This window comes from Mustelus asterias, chromosome 1, assembly GCF_964213995.1.
Source record: "Mustelus asterias chromosome 1, sMusAst1.hap1.1, whole genome shotgun sequence".
In the NCBI taxonomy this organism is placed as follows: Eukaryota; Metazoa; Chordata; class Chondrichthyes; order Carcharhiniformes; family Triakidae; genus Mustelus; species Mustelus asterias.
In genome coordinates, this window is record NC_135801.1 from 133609432 (window position 1) to 133637086 (window position 27655).

The following is a 27655-nucleotide window of genomic DNA, read 5'->3' on the forward strand; positions in this document are numbered from 1 at the left end:
CTTGCAAAATTGTCCTTTAAGGATCTTTTGTACAACAGGGTGGTTAAATTTAACTTCAATCCAAAACTATGCCTCTTGATAGTACAAATGGTATTAGTTTCAGTATAAACAGTTTGGGAAGGTGCCCAAAAGTCAATACATTTAAAACCATGTTTAAAGAGGAGACGGCTTTGCCATCAGATGGTTCACAAGCAAAATGTGCAATTGAGTTTGCCTTTTCCTCATTTCTTAAGGAATTGATGACATTCAACAATATCAGGAGTCTCGTTTCAAGTTTTTGTTAGTATTAACCTTGCACTGAAAGCCCCAATATTTTTTGTAGAAAGATATGCTGAACAGTTGTGATTCTTCATAAATCAGAACATGTTTTGGTCCTAATCGAGTATCTTCTTTGTCCTTTTTAAATGCACAGTTAATACCATTGCTCCCCCACCCCGGTCCCCAGTGTAGAATAAAGTGCAAATCAGGTCAGTATTTTAGTTTGACCAGAAACTAGGTCACCGGTGGTCTTAAAATGTCAGCATCAGGGATTTTTTTTTTGCATTGGTTTGCATAACCTTGTCAGTGTTAACAGAATTGTTTTTCTACCAAAACATATACAAGAGAAGAGAAAGGTCATTGTTACACCACAATGCATTTTCCGCACGTGACTGGACAGGTTATATTTGAAATTCAACCTGCTGTAACTGATGCTATTTATACTCGACAAGCAGGTAAATACAATAAGAATCACTACTACTGTGATACAGAACAACAGGTCTTCAGATTTGCTGTCTGGTCTATGGAAGTTAACTAACTAATCTCAGACTGAGTGACAGTGGGTATGTTTTTCCTCAGTGCCCACAGGAGTGTGGGGGTGTATTGAGTGGTGTCAATCAGAAAGACACACGCAGATGTCAGTTAAAGAATGGCACAGACATGATTTTCCCCCAGACAAAGAACTTACCAGCACACCTGAAGCAAAGCACTTGATCAATGTCTCTGGACTCAATATCCAATCCTTCCATTATCAACATACTGTGCCTGCATCAGGTACTTTCTAGAAAATGCTCTGTAGCCCCTTCCAGTGATACAACCTCTACCACTAAGAAGGACAAAGGCAATAAGATCATGGGAACATTAGCTCCACAGTCTTTTCCATGTCACACACTCTCCTGACTTGGAAATGCATCATTTCTGGATAAAAATCCTGAAATTCCCTAGTTAAAACAGATCACAGGAACATCGCAATGCAGAGCTTCAAGATGAGTCCCACTAACCTCAAGGCAACTAGAGCTGGACAATAAATACATCTTTGCCCACACTGACAACATTTTTTAAAAAACATTTAAATTCCTTGGATAAGGTACCAGACAGCTGCTCAAGCCTAGGGAAATGCAATCAATAGCAGACTCCATACTTGGTCACACGTTGAATTGTGGGGGTTGCGAATGGGCAAGGCTTCTCACTAGCCATATGATTCTCAGAAATGCATCTGTAATCTGCAGCACTTTTTTTCGCACCATTGTTATCAGAATTGCTAATACAAAGCATTTCCCAATTATTGCTGTATTTTGAAACTAGCTTCAGCAGCTTTTGAAAATGGCCTTTTCACTGCTTTTTGCTTCCGTCTGAAACGCCTTCAGATAGTGTTCTATGTTAATAAATGCAAGTTATTTTCCCAGAGCTCACTGAAAGGTCACAAGTTAGAAGAATCATAAAATATTAACACAGGAAAAGGCCATCAAGTTCAACACAGATCCACATCTGAACTACCTAATCCATTTCCTGAACCTTTTCCATCTTATTTTTCTTCAAGTGTTTATATAGGCTGAAGAATTACAGGAAACTATTGACTTCTGCCAATTTGACGATACATTGGAGACATTTTCTCTACTGGCATGATCCATATAACAGTTTGAGGGCCGCTGTTTAGGTCAATTAACAATATCAGGAGGAATAGAATGCCAGCCATTATTATTGCAAAATTCGCTCTTTGGATGCAAGTAATTAAAACAAGACTATATTTGTTGTCTCTGAACAGGATCATAGGAAATAAGACTAGGCCTTCAGTCCCTCGAGCCTGCTACATATTACAGTTAGATCTTGGTTGATCATCTACCTCAGTGTTATTTTCTTACACTATCCCCATATCCCTTGATGTTTTCAACATCGAGAAATCTATTAAGAAATCTATCTAGAAATCATGAACATAATGACCAAGCCTCCACAGCCATCTGGGACACTCAATTCTAAAGATTTATCATCCTCCAACTGAAGAAATTCCTCTTCATCCCAGTCCTAAATGACCCACCTTATTTGAAGAGGGTGTCCCCTGCTTCGCAACCCGTCCAAGCTAGGGGTAATATCCTTCCTGCATCAACCTTGTCGAGTCCTCTAAGAATTTGTGTTTCAATGAGATTGCCTGACATTCTTCTAAACTCTGGAGAATACAAGGCCAGTATCTTCAATCTCTCCTCATGGAACAATTCCACCACCCCAGGAACCAATTTGGTAAACTTTTGTTGCATGCTCCCTTGGCAAATGTATCTTTCCTTGGGTAAGGAGACCAAAACTGTCCACAAATCTCCAGGTGCTATCTCACCAAGTTTCTGTATATTTGCAGCAAGATATCTTTACTCCTCTACTCAAATCCACTTGCCATGAAGGGCAACATACCTTCCTAATTGCTTGCTGCACCTGCACACTAGCTTTCAGTGACTCATGAACAAGGGCACCCTTTTGGACATCAACACTTCCCAACCTCTCACCATTTTGAAATACACTGCATTTCTGTTTTTCCTACCCAAGTGGAAAACTTGACAATTTTTCCACATTGTATTTCATCTGCTATGTTCTTGCTCTAAATCCCCTTGAAGCTTATTTGCGATCTCCTCACAACTCGCATTCTCCCTTAATTTTGTACGATCAGAAAACTTGGAAATATTACATTTGGATGTGGATGTCACTGGCAAGGCCAGCATTTATTTCCCATCCTTAACTTTCCGAGAGGAGGAGGTTGTGAGCCGCCATCTTGAACCACTGCAGTCCATGTGGTGTAGGTATGCCTACAGTGCTGCTATAGATTGTGAATAGCTGGGGCCCAAGCACTGATCCTTGCAGTATCCCCCACTAGTCACAGTTTGCCAGCCTGAGAACGGCCTATTTATTTCTACTGTTTTCTGTCCATTAACCAATTCACAAACCATGCGATATTACCCCCAATCCCATGCGCTCTAATTTTGTTTAGTAACCTCTTGTGTGGGACCTTATTGAAAGCCTTCTTCTCATTCTGAAAGGTTGGCGAGTGAGTGGTTTGTTGGATCGCTGCAGAAGGCATTAAACAGTGAACTATTTGAGAACACAATCTATGCAGACCAGACTTAACGGGGGTTGCAAATTTCCTTCTCAAAAAGCAGCAGCTAAATTTTTAAAAACAACTTGCAACATCCTAAAAATTGCAAAATGTATTGAACTTGCCTAGTTGAATTTTTAACTTGCATCCTCTGCATTGTTAGTCCAATACTGGAATTGCAATACTACCATCATTTACATACTTCTATGTTCAAATCCTAGCCTCATATCAGTGGTACCTTAAGAAAAAAAACATTGTATAAACAGACACAAACTTGCCGATTGTCCTGCTAAACAATGAGAAACCAGGGTACAAGAGCAAGGTGCAAATTAACAATTCGTATTTTTAGAGCAAGCAACTGCAGGAAGACAGTGCTACATGCAGAAGCAGAGATACTGGACACTGGAAAAATACAACCAAGAGTGTAAAAAGGTGAAAGGATAAATGGCAGGGATAAAGAAAAAAGGTATCCAGGAAGTTTTTGAAAATAGGGACAGAACAGCAGAAAAGCAGCAGTCGAAGTGTTGTCAAACAGTATTACAGTGCTAGAAAGGACGTTTGATGAGGACTCGTCTGCTGAGGTAGTTTGGGCTGAGGTTAGAAACAGGAAAGGAGAGGTCACCCTGTTGGGAGTTTTTTTTAAATAGGTCTCCGAAAAGTTCCAGAGATGTAGAGGAAAGGATTGCAAAGATGATTCTGGATAGGAGCATAAGTAACAGGGTAGTTGTTATGGGGGACTTGAACTTTGCAAATATTGACTGGAAAAGCTATAGTTCGAGTACTTTAGAGGGGTCAGTTTTTGTCCAGTGTGCAGGAGGGTTTCCTGACACAGTATGTAGCTAGGCCAATAAGAGGCGAAGCCACATTGGATTTGGTACTGGGTAATGAACCAGACCAGGTGTTAGATTTGGAGGTAGGGGAGCACTTTGGTGATAGTGACCACAATTCGGTTACATTTACTTTAGCGATGGAAAGGGATTGGTATATACCGAAGGGCAAGAGTTATAGCTGGGGGAAAGGAAATTATGATGCGATTAGGCGAGATTTAGGATGCATAGGTTGGGGAAGGAAACTGCAGGGGATGGGCACAATTGAAATGTGGAGCTTGTTCAAGGAACAGCTACAGCGTGTCCTTGATAAGTATGTACCTGTCAGGCAGGCAGGAGTGGTCGAGCGAGGGAACCGTGGTTTACAAAAGACGTTGAATCTCTTGTGGAGAGGAAGGAGACTTATGTAAACATAGAACATAGAACATAGAACATTACAGCGCAGAACAGGCCCTTCGGCCCACGATGTTGCACCGACCAGTTAAAAAAAAAACTGTGACCCTCCAACCTAAACCAATTTCTTTTCGTCCATGAACCTATCTACGGATCTCTTAAACGCCCCCAAACTAGGCGCATTTACTACTGATGCTGGCAGGGCATTCCAATCCCTCACCACCCTCTGGGTAAAGAACCTACCCCTGACATCGGTTCTATAACTACCCCCCCTCAATTTAAAGCCATGCCCCCTCGTGCTGGATTTCTCCATCAGAGGAAAAAGGCTATCACTATCCACCCTATCTAAACCTCTAATCATCTTATATGTTTCAATAAGATCCCCTCTTAGCCGCCGCCTTTCCAGCGAAAACAATCCCAAATCCCTCAGCCTCTCCTCATAGGATCTCCCCTCCATACCAGGCAACATCCTGGTAAACCTCCTCTGCACCCTCTCCAAAGCCTCCACATCCTTCCTGTAATGTGGGGACCAGAACTGCACACAGTACTCCAAGTGCGGCCGCACCAGAGTTGTGTACAGTTGCAACATAACGCTACGACTCCTAAATTCAATCCCCCTACCAATAAACGCCAAGACACCATATGCCTTCTTAACAACCTTATCTACTTGATTCCCAACTTTCAGGGATCTATGCACACATATACCTAGATCCCTCTGCTCCTCCACACTATTCAAAGTCCTCCCGTTAGCCCTATACTCAACACATCTGTTATTCCTACCAAAGTGAATTACCTCACACTTCTCCGCATTAAACTCCATCCGCCACCTCTCGGCCCAACTTTGCAACCTGTCTAAGTCTTCCTGCAAACTACGACACCCTTCCTCACTGTCTACCACACCACCGACTTTGGTGTCATCAGCAAATTTGCTAATCCACCCAACTATACCCTCATCCAGATCATTAATAAATATTACAAACAGCAGTGGCCCCAAAACAGATCCCTGAGGTACACCACTTGTAACCGCACTCCATGATGAATATTTACTATCAACCACCACCCTCTGTTTCCTATCCGCTAGCCAATTCCTGATCCAATTTCCTAGATCACCCCCAATCCCATACATCTGCATTTTCTGCAGAAGCCTACCATGGTGAACCTTATCAAACGCCTTACTAAAATCCATATATACCACGTCCACTGCCCTGCCCCCATCCACCTCCTTGGTCACTTTCTCAAAAAACTCAATAAGGTTAGTAAGGCACGACCTACCTGCCACAAAACCATGCTGACTATCACCTATCAATTCATTACTCTCCAAATAACTATAAATCCTATCCCTTATAATTTTTTCCAACATCTTGCCGACAACAGAAGTGAGACTCACCGGTCTATAATTCCCGGGGAAGTCTCTGTTCCCCTTCTTAAACAATGGGACAACATTCGCTAACCTCCAATCTTCTGGTACTATACCAGAGGCCAACGACGACCTGAAGATCAGAGCCAGAGGCTCTGCAATCACTTCTCTTGCCTCCCAGAGAATCCTTGGATAAATCCCATCCGGACCAGGGGATTTATCTATTTTCAGACCCTCCAGAATATCCTGCACATCCTCCTTATCAACTGTAATACTGTCTATTCTACTCCCTTGCAACCCAGTGTCCTCCTCAGCTATATTCATGTCCCCTTGCGTGAACACCGAAGAGAAATATTGGTTCAATGCTTCACCAATCTCCTCCGGTTCCACACATAACTTCCCTCTGCCATCTATAACTGGCCCTAAACTTGCCCTAACCAAAGATGAGACGTGAAGACTGTTAGGGCGCTTGAGAGTTACAAGTTAGCCAGGAAGGACCTAAAGAGAGAGTTAAGAGCCAGAAGGGGACATGAGAAGTCTTTGACAGGTAGGATCAAGGAAAACCCTAAAGCTTTCTATAGGTATGTCAGGAATAAAAGAATGACTAGGGTAAGATTAGGGCCAGTCAAGGACAGTAGTGGGAAGTTGTGCGTGGAGCCTGAAGAGATAGGAGAGGCGCTAAATGAATATTTTTCGTCAGTATTCACGCAGGAAAAAGACAATGTTGTTGAGGAGAATACTGAGATACAGGCTATTGGACTAGACCCGCGGGATTGAGGTTAATAAGGAGGAGGTGTTAGCAATTCTGGAAAGTGTAAAAATAGAGAAGTCCCCTGGGCTGGATGGGATTTATCCTAGGATTCTCTGGGAGGCTAGGGAGGAGATTGCAGAGCCTTTGGCTTTGATCTTTATGTCGTCATTGTCTACAGGAATAGTGCCAGAAGACTGGAGGATAGCAAATGTTGTCCCCTTGTTCAAGAAGGGGAGTAGAGACAACCCTGGTAACTATAGACCAGTGAGCCTTACTTCTGTTGTGGGCAAAGTTTTGGAAAGGATTATAAGAGATAGGATTTATAATCACCTAGAAAGGAATAATTTGATTAGGGATAGTCAGCACGGTTTTGTGAAGGGTAGGTCGTGCTTCACAAACCTTATTGAGTTCTTTGAGAAGGTGACCAAAGAGGTGGATGAGGGTAAAGCAGTTGATGTGGTGTATATGGATTTCAGTAAAGCGTTTGATAAGGTTCCCCACAGTAAGCTATTGCAGAAGATACGGAGGCATGGGATTGAGGGTGATTTAGCGTTTGGATCAGGAATTGCTGTAAGAAGACAGAGGGTGGTGGTTGATGGGAAATGTTCATCCTGGAGTTCAGTTACTAGTGGTGTATCGCAAGGATCTATTTTGGGGCCACAGTTGTTTGTCATTTTTATCAATGACCTGGATGAGGGCGTAGAAGGATGGGTTAGTAAATTTGCAGATGACACTAAAGTTGGTGGAGTTGTGGACAGTGCGGAAGGTTGTTGCATGTTACAGAGGGACATAATTAAGCTGCAGAGCTGGGCTGAGAGGTGGCAAATGGAGTTCAATGCAGAAAAATGTGAGGTGATTCACTTTGGAAGGAGTAACAGGATTACAGAGTACTGGGCTAATGGTAAGATACTTGGTAGTGTGGATGAACAGAGAGATCTCGATGTGCATGTGCATAGATCCCTGAAAGTTGGCACCCAGGCTGATAGGGTTGTTAAGAAGGCGTACAGAGTGTTAGCTTTTATTGGTAGAGGGATTGAGTTTCGGAGCCAGGAGGTCATGTTGCAGCTGTACAAAACTCTGGTGCGGCCGCACTTGGGAGTATTGCGTACAGTTCTGGTCGCCGCATTATAGGAAGGATGTGGAAGCATTGGAAAGGGTGCAGAGGAGATTTACCAGGATGTTGCCTGGTATGGTGGGAAGGTCTTATGGAGGAAAGGCTGAGGGACTAGAGGTTGTTTTCGTTGGAGAGAAGGAGGTTAAGAGGTGACTTAATAGAGACATACAAGATGATCAGAGGATTAGACAGGGTGGATAGTGAGAGCCTTTTTCCTCAGATGGTGATAGCTAGCACAAGAGGACATAGCTTTAAATTGAGAGGTGATAGATATAGGACAGATGTCAGAGGTAGGTTCTTCACTCAGAGAGTAGTAAGGGCATGGAATGCCCTGCCTGCAGTAGTAGTGGACTCGCCAACATTAAGGGCATTTAAATGGTCATTGGACAAACATATGGATGATATTGGAATAGTGTAGGTTAGATGGGCTTTAGATTGGTTTCACTGGTCGGTGCAACATCGAGGGCCGAAGGGCCTGTACTGCGCTGTAATGTTCGATGTTCTAAAAGTGGAGCAGAGTATCCGAGGTAATAAATCCCCTGTAGTTAGCACACACTGATACAAGACTAGAAGAGAACACTAAATTAGGAAGGCGAGATGTGATGGAAGGGACTGAAAGAAAGGACAAAACTTTTTTGCGGTACAATCACTAGGGCTCATCCAACTGGTGGCCCTGGAGGATGGTAGTATGATGTGGATAATAAGATGGCAGGTCCAGGAAATTAAACAAAAAAAAAAGACATCAATCTTTGGATATGGACATTGGTAATTAGGCCAGTGTTCATTGTTTATGCCTGTACAGGCATTGGTTTGGTATAACTGAGTAGCTTCCTCGGCCACTTCTGACAGCAGCGAAGAGTCAAATACATTGCTGTGGGTCTGGAATCACAAGCCAAGGGCAGCAGGTTTCCTTCCCTAAGGGACATGAATGAACCAGTTGGGCTTGAAACAACAATCTGACAGCTTCACTGTTATGTTTACTGATAACTTTTTATTTCTAAATTTCTTTTTAAAAACTGAATTCAAATTCTCAAACAGTCAGATTTTAATTCACGTCCTATGAATAATCAGTCCAGGTCTTTGGATTTTTAGTTCAGTAACATTAATATACTATCCCCTGAACTAAGAAAGTGAACTGTAGTGTTTTAGTGAGTTATAATTTATAGGTATTTGAATTGGGAAAGCCAGGTAGCAAAATATTACATGACAGGGCACAAGTTTCATCAACAGTGAGGAATACACATTGGCTCAGACACCCTATGTTATAGAGTCGTTACAAAATTGTGATAAAAGGGAGAGGAAATCAGGCTCTGGCTGAACAGTACTCGAAAGGTTCCACACCTCAAAGCTAGTGGGCACCAGCAAGAGTCAAAATGGGTCTGGAGGGCAGTTTGGCTCATCCAGGCTTTTATGGCGGTGAAAGACAGTTTAATGGCTTTGAAATAAACCTTATGACTACTCCAACCTGCTCCACTGTGCAACACAATCATAGCTGATCTTCTGCATCAACTTCACTTTTCCATCTGCTTCCCAAATCCCTCGATTTCCCAAATGAAGAAAAAGAGTCTGAGATAGATATATGATAAAGAATTCCTAGAAGTCACAGACCTCTCTTCTCAGCTCAGTCCCAAATAATCTATTCCTTATCCTGAGACTGCACCCTCATGTTTTAAGTTCCCCAGGCAGCGGAAACAATCTGTGTCTACTCTGTGTCATGCTCCTTCAGAATCTTGTACATTTGAAGAGTTCACTCTCATTCTTTTAAACTCCAAGGGGGTGTAGGCCTAATTTATTCAGAATGTGGAGTTGCCGGCATTGGACTGGGGTGGGCACAGTAAGTAATCTCACAACACCAGGTTAAATTGGTAGCACGAGCTTTCGGAGCGCCGCTCCTTCATCAGGTGCCTGATGAAGGAGCGGCGCTCCGAAAGCTTGCGCTACCAAATAAACCTGTTGGACTTTAACCTGGTGTTGAGAGACTCTTTATTAATTTACTCAGCATCTGATCATTGGAAAACCCTCCTAGCCCATCAATATAGTGAACCTTCGCTATAATACCTCCAATGCAAGTATATCTTTCCTTTGATATAGAGACCAAAACAGTGCACAGTACCCCAAGTGTGGTCTCACCAAAGCCCTATACAATTGTAACAAAATTTCCCTGTTCTCATACTCAAATTGGTTTTCAATGAAAGCCAACAATACCATTTGTTTTCCTAATTGGTTGCCCAAACTGAAGCAATTTCAACTGCATTATCAATTTGAGGTTTACATTTATTTTGGATTTAATTACATAAATCAGTCTAAAAGATTAAAAGCTAATTTAATTTACATCTGCTTAAAGGTAGCCTGAAATCTCCAAGGAGCAGAAAATCAGATTTTCCCAGCTTGTTTAGTCGCTACACTATTAATTTCCTTAAATGTGTGACTGAAGAGAAGCTGTACTTTTGTAATTATTTTAAACACAAGTTTTTTTTTGTGCTGCCGCAGTAGTTATCCATTTCTGTGCTACTATTATGACATTAATTTCTAGTTTTAGATGATCTGAACTCATTGTGGACATCTATACTGATCTTGAAAATGACAATGTCTTGCGACTGTATTGGCAACTGAGAGAAGAGAACTCACCAATCCCTCTCTCTGAAAGCAAAAATAAGTTGATAAAGCAAATCTATCTCCAGGACAGGTACCACAAAGAAATCTTTTTGTGGTCTACTGCCCAGATATAGTAAAATGTCTGTGTGAGACACCTAGAATTGTTAACAAAAGACAGTTTCTCCTCTATAACTATTAAAAGGTTTAGTTTTAACTGTGCAAAAGAACAAATCCATTCACATTTGTACCTGATTCTTACACACAATTTTATCAACCTGTCAATGAAAGCACCAAAAAATTCAAGCTTCATCCACAAAAGTATTAAAAATCATCGCAACTGCAGCACCAAGTGAATCAAGTTCATTTAATTTTAGCTGTCCACTGTGCTGTGTAAAAAAAATATTTTCTCCTTCATATTCTTGAGCAGAAAGTCAAAAGTGATCATTTGTATTCTCAACATTCAGAATTATAGTGCTGGCTGTTCATTTTTTAAAAAAAGTTCTCAACTAACCAAATGGGTAATCCACAGGCAAATATCATTCACAGCTTTTCCCTCATTGGAAAACTGGTGGTATGAAGCACACAGGAAGAGAAGCCCATTTCCTGGAATACAAATTTTCTATGTAAAATGTACTAGGAAATTGTGGGAAATGGCAAGACATCCCATCATTGTGGCTGGTGTGCATTTTGCAATGTTCTACCCAAGTCAGCTACTTATTTCAGGATTCTAACTGCATGAAAAACATGCACATCTAATCCTACATTCGATATTTTTTTAACATGATGAAATGAATGTAGAGAATAAGTGGGGGACTCCACATTCTATCCCACAAGTGAGCCAATCTGACAAACAACTCGGGTCAAAATCCACCAGTGGGATATAAATTATTGCTACTGGCTGACGTTTGCATTAGTTGCAGAATAAAGTTCACAATGAAATAATTACTGATGCACATTCAACTCTCCTGACATGATGATGATGAGATTCCCCCTCCCCCCACCACATTACCATCTGTTCCCAATTGTGATGTCATTTCCATCCTGTGGCAATGTCATCCCATCTGTTGTAATTCATTTTTACTTCAAACTAAAACTCTTAAGACAGCAAACAGAATGCAAGTTCACATTCCCCAAAAGTTGTGCAAACACTTTCTTGCCCATAACGCAAGGCCAACACAGATTATACGTTTCTTCAATGATGCAAACTTTAAGCCCACCCCTCAAACTATAAACAGGGGAAGTTTATTAGGAGAGACAGATTATACTTCACTTACAAAAGGCAGCTTGGCTTTGTAAAATAAAAGTTTCCTTCTGTACGCTAACGATTAAAAAGAAAAACAACGCATTCATCCAAGATTTATGGTATAAATGGAGATATGTATTTTACATCACTCAACACTTTTACTATTTTAGTACAGCAGTTCAGATAGTCCAAATGGAAAAACAACGTGTGAGCATTTAGAAAACATTATGCCAACAGTTTGACTCAGCAGCTTGCAGCTATGGGATCAGCTGATTTCATGCTGGTTTGCATGATTAATCTTTTAAAAAAACAGATACTCTAAAATAAACTCACTTGCTTTTTGAAATAGTGTACTTTTATGGCTAAGAGAAATGCAAAAATAAAATTATTTTCCACTTTGACCATCTTGTTTTAGTATTAAGTGTACTGTATGTTAATGAGGCAAAGAGTAATGTTTCACTGACTGTGCCCCTACAAATTGCGTCTTCACCCTGGGTGGTCAGCCTGGTATCGTGGAGAGGTGTGGGCTCATTGGGTGATGCCATAGGAAGCTCCTTGTTCCTGGTAGGGCATGCCAAAGAGTGGTCCAAAAAGTCCTCAAAAGCCAGAACAAGCGAAGAAATATTGTGCCTCTCACTGGCTGTGAAAGCGGAAGGAGGCTGCAGAGGCCTGGTGGTCCCAGTCACCGTGCTCTAATCACCAAACCATCAGGATTGTGTGGACAATGTTTAGAAGTGGGGACCTTACGGTGCCGTCAAAGTCACATGTAGGATCCATTTGGCAAGTCCTTTGACAATGAAAGATTGGCGATGGGGACAGGGCTATGTACCTGGAATTCCCTAGTCAAGAATATCCACACAGATGAAAGAGATGTAAAGAAAATTGGATATCTGTGTTGGGCCAGAGGTGTCTGGACAGCAACATCTATGATTGAGTAGTCCTCTTCAGGATACCTCTGCTCTCCCCAATGGAGAGCGTCTTGAAAAGGTGCCCTAAAAAACAAGACTCTCTCATAGTCTCCTGGCTGTGGAACCATGTCCTGCAGGATTACCATCTTTAATGGTCAAAGAAAAATCTTAAATCTTGCAACTTGGAATGTTAGAATATTCATGGATAACCTCAAGATTGACTGTCCAGATAAAACTGCAATGGTATCACGAACTATCAAGACTCCAAATTTATAGTGCCGCCTTCAGAGACCCCCACGGTCAAACAAGCAGAGGGATACACCTTCCTACTGGAAAAGTGGTTTTATGACAGGGAATAGGATTTTTTTTTTCATTTTCCGTCAACCAATAACATTATGAAGTTATCTTAAAACTTTACAAATCATAACAAGACACCAGACACAATATGGCTACTTAAAGTTTATTTATTAGTCACAAGTAGGCTTACATTAACACTGCAATGAAGTTACTGTGAAAATCCCCTAGTTGCCACACTCCTGCACCTGTTCGAGTACACTGAGGGAGAATGTAGCATGGCCAATGCACCGAACCAGCACGTCTTTTGGACTGTGGTATTATAACCAGCAGTAAATAAATTAAGATATCCAATGGATAAAACTTAGTTACTGGGTAGTAACTGCACGTCAGTACACTCCAACTAGTGAAAGCAACTGGTTACAACCTACTGCTTCTTCAGTTACAGTACTAATTTCAACTTTGGAACACCTTATCTCAAAGACTAACAAGGAGTTCAAATTTTTGCCTGACTGTTTCTAGGTTGGGTCAAGATGGAGAGAAAGGCCATCAAAAGCCAACTCCCTTGTAAGTGATGAAAATAAATTATCTTCACAAGAACTGAAACAAAATTGCAGTAGCAACATAATAATCCACTTTATTACATGACGTAGGATTAGGAATTTCTAATACATTTATTTCTATTTGGATGTTTTACAACAGAAGAATTTGGAGTAGGCCACAGTTATCAGCAAAAAGCAATTGAAAAGGTATTCATCAAGGAGGTACAGAGATTCCAGAAAAAAAATACAAAAGTCTGAGGTCACGTACCAACCATCTCAAGAACAGCTTCTTCCCTGCTGCTGTCAGACTTTTGATTGGACTTACCTTGCATTAAGTTGATCTTTCTCTACACCCTAGCTATGACTGCAACATTACATTCTGTACTTTCTCGTTTCCTTCTCTATGAACGGTATGTTTTGTCTGTATAGCGCACAAGAAACAATACTTTACACTGCATGATAATACATGTGACAATAATAAATCAAATCAAACTATTATCTGACCGGAATAGGAATTTTGATGCACTGACAAAACTCCTCCAATGCATAAACCAAAGACTCACAACTTCTGGAGACTCTGGAGGTCTAAACCCCACCTACAGCTCGGTTGAACCTTGACTCCCAAGATATTAAAGGAAAAATTCTCTTCTGACCTTGATTAAATCTTCACTGCCAGTGCAAAAGAAGAGGTCATCTTTCTGAGGACTCGAATGGCTGGGTTGGCCGTGACTCCAATGTCTGGAACAGCACCGTTGAGAAAAGCCAGGTGGGAGAAGTCAATGTAAGTGACGTTCCCCTGCTAACAAAGTATGCTCAGCATGGCCTTATCATAACAAACACCCGCTTCCACCAGAACAAATACAAAATCACCAGGAAGCATCCTAGATCAAAACATTGGCACCTCCTGGATTACATCATTGTTTGAGTCAAAAATCTAAGTGTTGTCTGTATCATTCAATAAAGATGTGGAGATGCTGACGTTGGACTGGGGTAAACACAAGAGTTTTAACAACACCAGGTTAAAGTCCAACAGGTTTATTTGGTATCAAATGCCATTAGCTTTCGGAGCGTTGCTCCTTCGTCAGATGGGGTGGAAACCTGCTCTCAAACAGGGCACAGCGACACAAAATCAAGTTTTGCGTCATGATTTTGTGTCTCTGTGCCCTGGTATAATTCAAGAATTATACCAGGAACTCATTCATTCATTAGCCTGACCAAAGCATTTGACTCAGTAAATCACAAGGCTTTGTGAATTGTGCGCCAAAGATTTGTACGGCCAAGAAACTTCATCACAACCCTGCAAACGATTCAAGATATGGCTGCAAAGGAGCAGGAGAACTGAAACAAATGCCTTAAAATCCTGACTGGGGTCAAGCAAGGCTGCGTTATAGTCCCCATGCTATTTACAAACTATTCACCTCAAATATCAACTGCATTCCGGTGTGAGTATTAAATGCCATCTAGATTGAAAGCTCTTCAACCTCAGTCACCTTTATGTCAAAAGTAAAGATTACCATAGATATACATGTTTTTGATGACTGCAGTGTTGTTGCAAGATGATCTAATCAGCCAATTATTTTACCTCCCACAGATGTTGAAGGGGATTTTCTCTTCCCATACCTTGGTAGCCACCTCAACTCAAAAGGCCACCATTGATGAAGGCACCCACCATTGGATCAACTGTGCAGGCTCAGTCTTCTACAAACTACAGCAGTGAGTATTCAACAGCAAAGACCTCTGCAAATCAACAAAAGTCCAAGTGTACAGGGTAGATGTCATCACCACACTCCTGTTCAGCAGAGAGACTTGTACTGTGTATCAGTGACACAATTGCTAGAGAGGCTTCCACCAGCAATTCAATCAGAGGACTGTCAAACAAATGTTTGTGTCCCATTTGAAGCCAGCTCAACAAGCATTCAGGCAAAACTCCTGCAACATCAATGGACTGTACACTGTGTCCAGGTAACTGAAAAAAGTGCCTCATCTGCCAGGTCTTTTCGTAACTTTCAAAATGGCCAAAAGCTCGAGGGGAGGACAATGAAAATGTTTCACTCCGAAGCTCTCCTTGAAGTGGGCCACCACTGACATTAATGACTGGAAGGAGCTTGCTACAAGTTGTTCAAACTGTGACAACGTGCCCATTCAACAACATCATGCTTTCAGTCCAATATCTTAATGAAGAGGCAGAGAAGGAAAAAACAGGGTAGCAAATCTTGCATTCCAGTTCGCTCTGCCCCATGTGCTCAAAGATCTGCAGGTTGAGAATCGGTCTGTGCAGTCACATGTAGAGTCATAGCAGAAACTCACACCGAGCAAGTGCCATCCTTGAATCAAGGAACTGCCCTTGACTGGCAAATTGCCTTATATTAAAGCAGTAGTCACTGGTTACTGAAATCCTTCATTTGTCATACCAGACACTTTTACAGTTTAAGTGACATTGACAAATGTGTCAAATTGTGAAGACTTGTTGTCAAATTGTGGCCTTAGATCCACTAAGAACTAGGCTGACTATCCAAATTAATGTCACTGAAATTTTAAGATCCATCAATAAAAGCTTATTTCAACAACACAGTTACTTGTGCAACTGGTACGATTCAATACATTTTAGAAAATGACTACTTTATCATTCCATGAGTAATGATCAGAACCAAGTAATGTTCAGTTTGACTGATTTGAGGTGCTGCTTTTCTGACCAGCTTTTAAGGCAATCAAGGACTATTAGGTACTTACACCACAGCCAGATCTTGAAAAGGAGCAGAAATAAAATCTTGAAAAGATAAATTGAAGAAAGAAAGAATAGCAACTAAGAAAGCAGGGTAAAAAACAGCATAAAGCACCGACTAATAAGAAGAAAGGCTTATAAAATATTGTCGATGACGAGTAAGTGCAAGCTTTGTAGCTACCGCACCAGTGATCTAACTGTTTTGACCAGCTAATTTTCAGGGTTCAGAGTGTGGCTTTATTTTTAAAATGACTGTTTGCCAAAGGGGCTCGAAATTCCCTGGACCAATGAGTTGCAAACTCCAACCTCCATGAATCTTTAAACTTCAAAACTGATTTTGACTAGATATTTTGAGCTGCTTCAAGAAACTGCTCTATTTTAAGCAGCCAGAAATGGACAATACTTTTGTACACGAATGAATCACAGAACAATCTACGGAAGAGGTGTTGGAATGTATCAATTTTAGAAACATCCAATAAAATGATATCTCTGGAAATATATATTTAAGTCTTGTATCGTAGTATTAATATTAACAGTGCTGTAGCAATGTCCACAAAAACTAAATGGTACGATTGGAAAAGCAGGATAAATAACTTCCACATCTTCACAAAACAAACAGGTCAGTACTGACTCAAATACACACTAAGTGTCCAAACATAAACATACAAACAAGGAGAAGGCGGCCATTCAGCTCTTCAAGGCTGCCCCACAATTTAATAAGATCATGACTGATCAGACAGTAATTTCAAATCTGCATCCAGGCTACCCCCAATAACCTATCACCATCTCACTTACCAAGAATCTATCCACCTCTGCCTTAAAAATATTCAAAGTCTCTGCTTTCAGCACCTTTTCAGGAAGAGAGTTCCGAAGACTCTCAACCCTCAGAGAAACAATTTTACCTCATCTGTTTTAAATGGGCAACCTCTTATTTTTAAACAGTAACCCCTAGTTCTAAATTCCCCTACAAAAGGAAACATCGTCTCCATATTCATTACTTCACGATCCCTCAGGATCTTGTCAGTTTAAATTAAACCTTTTACTCAGCTAAATTCTAGTGAATACAAGCTTACCTTGTCTGATCTTTCCTCATAAGACAACCCAGCCATTCCTCGTATTAGTCTGGTAAAACTTCTCTGAACTGCTTCAAACATATTTAAATCCTTCCTTAAATAAAGGTGACCAATACTGTACACAGTACTCCCAAAGGGATCGCATTAGCACCCTGTACAACTGAAGGATAACCTCCTTACTTTTGTATTCAATTCTCCTCGCAATATATTTAACATTCTATTAGCTTTCCTAAATATGTGCTGTACTTACATACTAGCCTTTTGTAATGCATGCACTAGGATCCCTCTGCACCTCAAAGCACTGCAATCTCTCACCATTCAAATAATAAGCTTTTTGAAAATAATTCTTGCCAAAATGGACAATTTCACAAATATTACTCCCATTGCCAGATCTATGCCCACTCACTTAACCTATCTACATCTTTTTGTTGCCTGCTTACGGTGCCTTCACAATTTACTTTCCTACCTATCCTTATGTCATCAGCAAGTTTGGCAACCATCCCTCAAGTCATTTACAAAATTTTGACAATTGAATTGCAGCACTGATCCCTGTGGCACACCATTCGTTACATCTTGCCAATCTGAAAAACACCCATTTATGCCTACTCTCTGCTTCCTGCTTTTGATATATAATCACGTGTCGTGATGTCAATACATTATATATTTCAATACAAGTCAGACAATAATAAAGGACATAAGGAAAACGGAGTACACATGGAGTATATGATGAAGAGTGATGGGATATTTGCCGTAATCAAACTTTGATCCACCAAACAAGTCAGAGAAATATAGTTTGCCTGGTCTGCCCTATAGTCGCTTTTGCTATGGAAGTATAAGGTAACCAAGTAACCAAATGAACAGTATCACTCAAATGCATTTTTGGAACCATGCAGCAATGAACGCTGCTGAAAACACCATGGCAAATTTAGCTGGGAAAATCTTTCATCCTATCGAGGTGTACATCAAATATCAAACCATAAGAAAATAACTCACATGGATGCTTAATACCCTGGCTGGCAACGTCATTATGGCTTTCATCTTACTTCAGTCCACAATACTAGCACTGTTCGATGGAGCAGACTGACTTGACAGATGGCTAGGTTTCTGGGGAAACAGGACCCTAGGGTCCTTACAATTAACACCAGTCAGGAACCTCTGAGCTGAGGCATATCAACTAGGATTCTGCTTCATAGCCCTGAGAAAGTCTTCAAAATTATCTACATTTGTTGGATAATCTCACTCTTCAGAAAGGGAAACACATAAGGACCAAGGTGTTGGCAGTCATGGTACAGCCATCTCACCATTCTATGGAAATCACTGCAAAGGTCAGCCTGTAACAGTGATGCAAGAGGAAGAACCAGACCGGGAAAATTAATGTATGAACTGTCGACTGCTGCAACTTTTATTTAAAGCTGCACTTGTGGTTACATATTGACAATGATATAACCCTCCCAATTCGACACAGTTCCATCATGAACATTATGAATATAATCCCCACTACTATGTCCATTTCTGTCACCTTCAATGTTCACACCCCTTCCGATAAATTTACACAGCATATTCAAAAAGAAAAAGGTGCATCCAGTTTCTTTCCCTAACCAAGCATTTATTTCCTTAATTTTAGGGGAAGATGATGGCATAGTGATAATGTCACAGGACTGGCAATCTAGAGTCCCAGGCTAGTACTCCAGGGACACAGGTTCAAAACGCACTACAACAGCTGGTGGAATTGAAATTGGATTAATAAATCTGGATTATAAAGCAGTAATGGTGACCATGAAACTATCAATTCTTTTAAAGCCTCATCTGGTTCGCGAATACCCTTTTAGGGAAGAAAACCTGCCATTATTACCTGCTTCGGTCTAATGTTACTCCAGGCCCACAGCAATGTGGTTGATTCTAACTGCCCTCTGCAATGAACTAGCAAGCCACTTAGTTTAAGGGCAATTAGGGATGGACAACAAATGTTGACCCAGCCAGCGACACACACATCCCATAAAGTAATAATCACAGAATTCCTACAGTGCAGGAGGCGGCTATTTGGCCCATCAAGATTGCACCGAGCACAATCCCACCCAGACCCTATCCCTTACCCCACATATTTATCCTGCTAATATCCCTGACACTAAGGGCCAATGTAGCATGACCAATTAACCTAACCTGCACATCTTTAGAGTGTGGGAGGAAACTGGGACACCCTGAGGAAACCCTGCAGACACGGGGGGGAACGTGCAAACTCCACCCAGACAATAATAAAAAACCTTTAATTATTGGTGAGTATAAAGTATGAACTGTTTTCTAGTCTTATGCTCTTTCCAAATGCCTCCTCAACGGCAGAGTGCGCATAATGGCAAAGGTCAGCCGGCAACAGCAACACTTCCTAAAGTGTTGAAACAGAACACTTTTTCAGCATTAGGATGTGAAACAAATGCATCCCAATTCTAATCCATGTGAAAGGATGAGCACAAAACTTGCAAGTAACTTCAGGAGCAATTATGCCTCTTAAGTTTATAACAGTGATTTGGCAAAACAAACCCTTTCCCATGGCAACTACCCAGCTGGAGCTACAGTTAAAGATGTTGCACTTAGAAAAGGAAAATCTGAGGCAGGGCGAATGCCTTCGCAGACTCCCCGTTACTGATGTGGAAACATGGCATGGTCATGACATTCTTCTCCCTTATGTATTTTTATGGCAACACTACTTTGCTTCTTCCTCATTCCTAAGGAACTTCCTTATTTGTGCTCATTGCCATGAAGTGGGCAACTCTGCTGCCCATCTGCCAAACCCAGTAAAGAGTCCTCACAGTGCCTGTGAAATCGTTTCTTGGGGATAGCCTTCATTTCCCAGTCGCCCTATAAAGTTGCTATACTCCACATTCCCCATTTACCAGCAATACGAACACTTATTGTGCACAGGGAGACGACAGAGAGGGAAGTTATTTAAATGAACTTATCCCAATGAACTTATCCCACCAAATATGCCGAGTTTCAGAAACCACTCCAATTGCACCAAAGATAATACTGCAGATGCTGGAATCTGAAACAAAAACAGAAAATGCTGGAAAATCTCAGCAGGTCTGACAGCATCTGTGGAGAGAGAATAGGCCAACATTTTGAGTCAGGATGACCCCGTGTCAGAAATTCATGATTTACGATATCCACTGCATTTCCATTATCAATACACTTTTTCAGAAAATAATTCAAATTTGACAGTCAGGAATTGCCATTACCTTATCTATATTAACTATCCTTAAATAAGTTCCATCTCTCCAAGTGAATTCTAATGGTTGAGCTTATTCACCGCCATAATTATCCAACTTAGTCCTTTCACACTTCCTAAATAGAGGTGTTACTTTGGAAACCTTTGATTTCAACAACTTTCATTTCAAAGATTATGAACACAGCCTCTTACTTCAGCATTCTTACATGTATGTAATTGATGTTGGATACCTCTTCTAATAAAAGTTTGAATAGCTTCTTTCAATATTACTTCCTTACCTACAACTTGCCAATCTAATTGAGCCACTGTTTCCTCCTCTAGCCTTCTATTGCCATTATCACACACTTGTGTAAACCAGGGCAAATTACTCATTTAGTACCTCTTCATCATCCATGAGATTTCCCTTTCCCTCTCCATTAGCAATTATTTTACTTATCAGTTTATAAAATGCTTCACTATTTCCTTCTGAGGGTTGCCAGTATTTTCTCAAAACATCCTGTTAGGTGACTAATTGTTTTCCTCCCCAATTCATAATTCTTTTACCTGACTAAATATACTTAATTTTCAAATCTACAAAGAGCAGTTAAAATCTGGAACACTTTCCCCAAAAGTCTCTGGATGCTGAGTCGACTGAAATTGTCAAGATTAATTTTAGTAGAGCAAAGAACCATGGAAAAACAAGTACAGAGCAACCATAATTGGAAGGAATAGAAAAACAGGTTCAAGGAGCCTTTTCTATGCATTTTTCAAACAAGTCAACCAGTTTAAACTGTCCCTTCCAAATTACTTATATTTGCTGATTATATTTTCTGTTTCTTAAATGTTCCTACATTTGCATGACCTACTCAGGCTCATTTCATTTCTTAACATATATCTAGCACTACGTACTTTCTTGTTGGACTAAAAATATTTTATATGAAGTGCAATCTTAGCAATCTCCACTCATCTCAGTCTAACAGAAGGAAAGAGAAGAACTACCGGCAGGAAGAATTACAACACAGTATCACACTATTGACTCCACCAGACCATGGCTATCAAAAAGTACTTATTTGGGTACCCTTTAGCCCCTCAAATCTGTTCCACCATTTAATAAGATTGTGGCTGATTTGCAACTCATCTCCATGTACCAGTATTGCCTCAAACCTCTTGGCTAACAACATTTTTAAACAACTGCAGTTTTAAAATTAATAATTGATATTTGTGGACGAGGGCTCCAAACTTCCCCCACCTGTCACGTGAATAGGTCTTCCCAAATTTCATTCCTAAAAAACCTGGCTCTAATTTTTAGTCTATGCCCTTTAATCCTAGCCTCTCCAGCCAGCAGAAATAGGTTATCCTAATCTATCCAATTTGTTCCCTTTAATGACTTTAAAAACTTTGATCAAATCACCTCTTAATCTTCTAAATTCCAGGTATTACAACCTTACTTTGTGTAATCTTTCTTGTAATTTAATCCTTCCAAATCCATGCATTATTCTGGTAAATCGATGCTGCACTCCCTCCAAGGCCAATACATCCTTCACAAGGTGTGATGCCCAGAACTGCTCACAGTACTCCAAGTGTGGTCTAATCAGAGCTTAGTAGAGCTGAGGTGTGACTTCTAGCTTCTTGTATTCCAATCAAGATGTAAAGGCTAGTACTCCTTTTCAATTATTTTCTGTACCTGCTCATGACATTTCCATGATCTACGTCCCTGGACCTTCAAATCTCTTTGGACCTCAACTTCTTTTAGCTTTTCACCATTTAGAAAGTACCCAGGTCTTTCCATTTTTGGTCTAAAGTGGATAACCACACATTTGCCCACATTGTTTTCAAAGACATTTCCCTGTTCCTAATGATTTTAAAATAAAGTCAGACTAATCAGGCATGATCACCTTTACTAATCTGTGCAATCCTAATCCTTTCATCAAATACCTATCAAAACTATCCATGAAAGTTGACATGGTCTCTCAAGAGACATTTAGGAGAGAATGGTCAACAAGCCTTCATTCTGACCTTCAAAAGAACATCTCTGCATTTGATTTATGACAAGTACCCCCACCTCATAAATCAGCAGCTGGGGATAACCAAGGATTGGATTATTAACACACTGAAAAGAAAAACAATCCATAGGATGTAAAAATACAAGACACAAACTAGCCTTCTTAACGCGATATATTTTATACAGCTATCCAGGCCCCACTGCCAAACATTGGGCAGGACAAAGGATAAGGAAGAGGGTTGAAGTCAACTATGTTGAGGAGAGCATGGGAGAACTCATCTCTCTTCCAGTCAACACCACTTGTGGATGGAACAAAGAGTAGCAACATCAAATAATTCAAATATGACATAAGCATTCCTTTAAAAAATTAACATGAGAACATAACAGCCACATTGTGTAGATACAAGCATTACTTCTCTGCTTGAAACAAGCAGTTTCTGTACAAGTGTACACCATATTGTCCTAGTGTTAAAAGTTGCATTCCAGTAGTACTATTTAAAAGTAGATACTGACGTAGACAAATTATTGCAAAGATGCAATGTGTTCAAAAGCCCTTAATATTGCTGCCTTAAAAGTGAATTTAATTAGATATGCCTGTAACTGTCTTAAAAAAAGGAAAGGGTTTGACCTCAATGTCCTAAATTGCCCTAATGCCAAAAAGCATTTTTTGAAATATTGTTGATATTGTAATACAGGGAACACAGTAGTTAATTTGTGCACAGCAAGGTCCAACAACCACAATGGGATAGCCAGACATTTATTTTTTATTAAAAGCAAATTCATAGAATCCCTACAGTACAGAAGGAAGTCATTCAGCTCATCGAGTCTGCACCAACTCTCCAATCTTATCCAGGCCCACCCTCTGCCCTATCCCCATAACCCCACACATTTATCCCACTAATCTCCCTAACCAACACATCTTTGGACATTAAGGAGCAATTTAACATTGCCAATCCACCTAACCTGCACATGTTTGGACTGTGGGAGGAAACCGGAGGAAACCCACACAGACACGGGAGAAAGTACAAACTCCACACAGTTACCCAAGGCTGGAATCAAACCCGGGACCCTGGTACTGTGAGGCAACAGTGCTAACCACTGTGCCTCGTGCCGCCAGCAAATAAAGCAGATGCTGAAATCTGAAACAAAAACAGAAAATGCTGTAAAATCGTAGCAGGTCTGACAGCATCTGTGGAAAGAACAGTCATCTGGACTTGAAACATTAACTCTGTTCTCTCTCCACGGATCCTGTCAAACTTGCTGAGATTTTCCAGCATTTTCTGGTTTTAGTGATGCTGATGGAGGGATATGCTTAGTCTGGCAGCCACAAGGGAGTACACCTCCCATCATTTTTGAAAAGGACCACTGGACAGACAGTGATTGGTGTTACATTGTTTGAGGTGTCATCTTAAACCCAATGTGTCAGCCCAGATTAACAACTCCAGTTTAGGACTGGGACTCCGACCCATGACATTCTTAAGGCAATGGGGCAACCATTGATCCAAGCCACTGAAAGATTTTTTTTACTGGTTTAATACTATTAGCACCATTAAGTATATGGTTTAGTCCAGTTCCCAAAGGATAGAAGCCTCGACATATTGCAAATATAATGCTGCTTTTTAAAACAAAACATATTTATAACATGTACTTGTCTAGAGTTGTTTTTAATCATTACAAGTGATTAAATTTGAAGGCTATAAATCGCAAATCACTGGACAATATCACACACATGCTCGCTGCCTGGGAAAAGCAGCGAGCATAATCAAGGACCCTACGCACCCTGGACATCCTCTCTTCCACCTTCTTCCGTTGGGAAAAAGATACAAAAGTGAGGACACCAATCGACTCACGAACAGCTGCCATCAGACTTTTGAATGGACCTACCTCGCATTAAGTTGATCTTTCTCTACATCCTAGCTATGATTGTGACACGACATTCCACACCCTCTCCTTTCCTTCTCCCCTTTGTACTCTATGAATGGTATGCTTTGACTGTGCCTGGCACTCAGCGAACGACACTTTTTACTGTACTCCAATACACGTGACAATAATAAATCAAATCAAAACATTAGCCTTGGCTTCATCTGCTTGCATGCAAGAAAAAATTAGGGGAATACGTGTACCTTTCTGGACGTGGATAATGTCGGGAAAATTGGTCAAGTGTCCCTGGTAAAGTGCTAATAAGTCCACGATCGGGTCAATGTCTTGTTTGGGCTGCTCTGCGAAAAGCTCCCCGATGGCATCGTAGGCGTCTCCCGTGAAGGCGATGGCGCGGTTGAGTCCCACCGAGAAGACCTGCTGGTCCATCTCGAAGGCCTGGCTCAGCAGGCGGAAAGAGGTGCCCACCTTCTGGTACTCCTTCTTGAAGCCCACCACCTGCTTCCTGGCGAACTCGTTGGCGGTGTGGCTGAGCTGGAAGACGCTCTCGTCCATGCGCTTGGTGAAGCCCTTGAAGCCGTCCACCCGGCTCTCCACCTCCTGCAGGTCGAGCGGGGTGGGCGGCGTGCTGAGGGTGAGGAAGAAGTTGCCCCCCACCATGTCGTCGCGCTCGGCCTTGCGCTTGCCCTGCTTCCACGCCTTCTCGTCGTTGCAGGTGAGGAAGTGCTGGAAGGCGTCGCAGCGGGCCAGCACCGGGTGGCTCGTCATGTGGTTCATCCACAGGATCAGCCCCTTCTTGCGCTTGGAGATGAAGTCCTCCTCGAAGCGGCCGGTGGCCTGTTTCTCGGGGATGTGGGGCACCGAGATGACGGGGAACTTCTCGACCAGGCGGCCGTACAGCCAGTCGAAGTGTTTGTAGCGGCGGCTGACCGGGCTCTGCGTGTGGCTGGGCACCAGGCGGTACGAGATGTAGCTCTTGATGCCCTTGAACTTGGTCTGCTTGGTGGGCTCGTCGATGGAGCAGCTGAACGGGTAAGGGTCCTCCTGCCACTCGGGGCCGTGCGGCCCGCCCACCACGCAGATGCGGTCGCCGTCCTTGACGAAACCGGCCGCCTCGCCCAGGATGAAGGCCTCGCCGCCCGACTTGACGAAGGTGGAGAAGCGGTTGAGGTTGCGGCTGACGGTGGCCGTGCTCTTGGAGGAGGCGGCGGCGGTGGCCGAGGAGGAGGAGGAGGAAAGCCCGGCTCGGCCCCCGCCCGTGCTCACTTTGTAACGGCCCGGCCCGTCCAGCTCCGGGGAGAAGCCCATCCCGCCGCCGCCGCTCCCCGACAGCGGCTCGTCCGCCACCGTCGAGTTATCGTCCCAGTCGTCATCCCAATCGTCGTCGTCGCCGCTGCCCGAGGCCTGGTGCTGGAGGCCGGCCAACTGGACCAGGCCCCCTCCTCCTCCCGGACCCCCTCCTCCTCCCGCCGCCGCCGCCTGGAGGTGAGGCGGGGGGCAGAAGGTGCTGCCGCCGACCCCCGGGCCGCCTCCTCCTCCTCCCCCCGCCGCTGCCACCTGGGGTTGGGGTGGCGGCACCGCCGGCACGTTGGCATAGCGGGAGACGGGGGGCTCTCCGGCCGCTCCCCCGCCACCCGCAGCCCGCAGGATCTGCACATAGGAGGCCGGGAAGAGGCCCCGCTCCCCCCGGCTGTTGACCCCCTCCAGCCAGCCCTCGATGTCGTGCTCGCTGTAAACGGTCAAAACCTCATCCTCCCGGACCGAGATTTCCCCCACATTCTCACTCTGGAAATCATAGAGAGCCCGAGCCTGGAGCGCCATGGTCCCGGCCCGGCTCAGCCTCTAACACCCCCTCACCCTAAAGCACCCCCTCACTACACCGTCCCCCCCAGGCTCACCTTCCCTTAACCCCCCCCCTCCCCTAGTACCCCCCTCACCCTCCCCTAAAATACCCCTCACCCTCCCCTAAAATACCCCTCACCCTCCCCTAAAATACCCCTCACCCTCCCCTAAAATACCCCTCACCCTCCCCTAAAACACCCCCTCACTACACCTCACCCTCCCTAAAGCACCGTCCCCCCCCAGGCTCACGTCCCCCTAAAACCCCCCTCACGCCGCCTCTCCCTCTCCAAACCCCCCTCACGACGCCTCTCCCTCTCCAAACCCCCCTCACTCCGCTTCTCCCTCCCCCCACCCCCGGCTCACCCTCTGCCCGATTCACCCCACTCCAAAACACTCCACCTCACCCTCCCCAAAATCACTCCTCACTCCATCTCACCCTTTTCCCAAGACACCGCTCACTCTGGATCCTGTTCCCCAAAACGCCCCTCACTCCGGATTCCACTCTGTGTGTCTCTCACTCAGGTTCCCGAGCCCCCCTCACTCCGGATCCGGCTCGACCCCCTCCCTCACTCCGGATCCGACTCGACCCCCTCCTCACTCCGCTTCTTTTTCGCTCTGAACTGCTCAATTCTCCTGGCTCCGGCTCTCCTCCCTCCCCCCAGTTGAGTGGTGGCGGAGAGGCTGCACTTCAGTGATTTTTCATGTCCCTTTCCAGCAAGTTGTTGCCTCAGTTCCTAAATCCTGCGAGTTGAACACGGAATCGAGTCCCTGTTTGAATTCTGCAACGAAACCTAACGGAAAACAATAAAACAATGCTTTTGTTTCCCTTCAAGAGCAACTTCCAGCTTCTTTCCTTGGAGCTACAGGCTCGGGAGCCGCTCTGACTGACTGACTGAGTGACTGACTGCCCCAGTCAGAGAAAAACACACGTAACCAGTCTGAGCAAGCGAGCTCCGACAGCAGGGGCAGGGCAGAGCCCAACTCATAGACACAATGCAACGAGCACCAACCCACTCATCAGCAACTTGATTCCACATTTGCCACCAGAATTAATGCAATTTTAGCCTCCAATTGTGATTTAATCTGTTTGCATAATCATACAAAGCTACTTCCTACTCAAATATGATTCATTATTATGTCACTGGAAGTTTTCTTTTGGCATTGGTACAAAGGGATTGGAACTGTTCTCAATGATGCACAATAAATATATAATCAGTTTAATAATTCACTATTTTAATTGTTAACGATGTCTGAGTAATATTTGCTCTGCTTCGTTTTAGGTACGTTTTCATCACTACAGTGCAGGAGCGTGGAATGCGAGAGACAGCCTGGAAGAATAATGCTTTTACCTAAAGTGCAGCTGTCAACTTATTTTGCCGGTCGCTAAGATGCATTGCCCTGGTGAAGTGCTACCAGCAGCTTCATTTCTGGCTGGAAAACAACACCGAGTGGAAAGGAAACAAAGGAGAATGGTAGCAAAGAAGCTGTTCTCTGGAAACCGGAGCCACAGTGTAAAAGCATCCATTTCAGATGTCGGATCGATGGCACTATGTGAAATAAAGGATTACTTAAGTTGTTTGC

General features: G+C 42.8%; 1 protein-coding gene across 1 annotated transcript in view; it reads right to left on the minus strand.

Annotated features, from left to right (window-relative positions):
* LOC144497906 (sorting nexin-18-like) overlaps nt 1–26083 on the minus strand; it is a 50038-nt gene extending 23955 nt beyond the window's left edge. The window contains exon 1 of the mRNA XM_078219354.1: nt 24478–26083. Within this exon, the coding sequence (XP_078075480.1) occupies nt 24478–26053 (1576 nt within the window). The 5' untranslated portion in view covers nt 26054–26083. The remainder of the gene's footprint in view (nt 1–24477) is intronic.
* Nucleotides 26084–27655: the final 1572 nt, after the last annotated feature.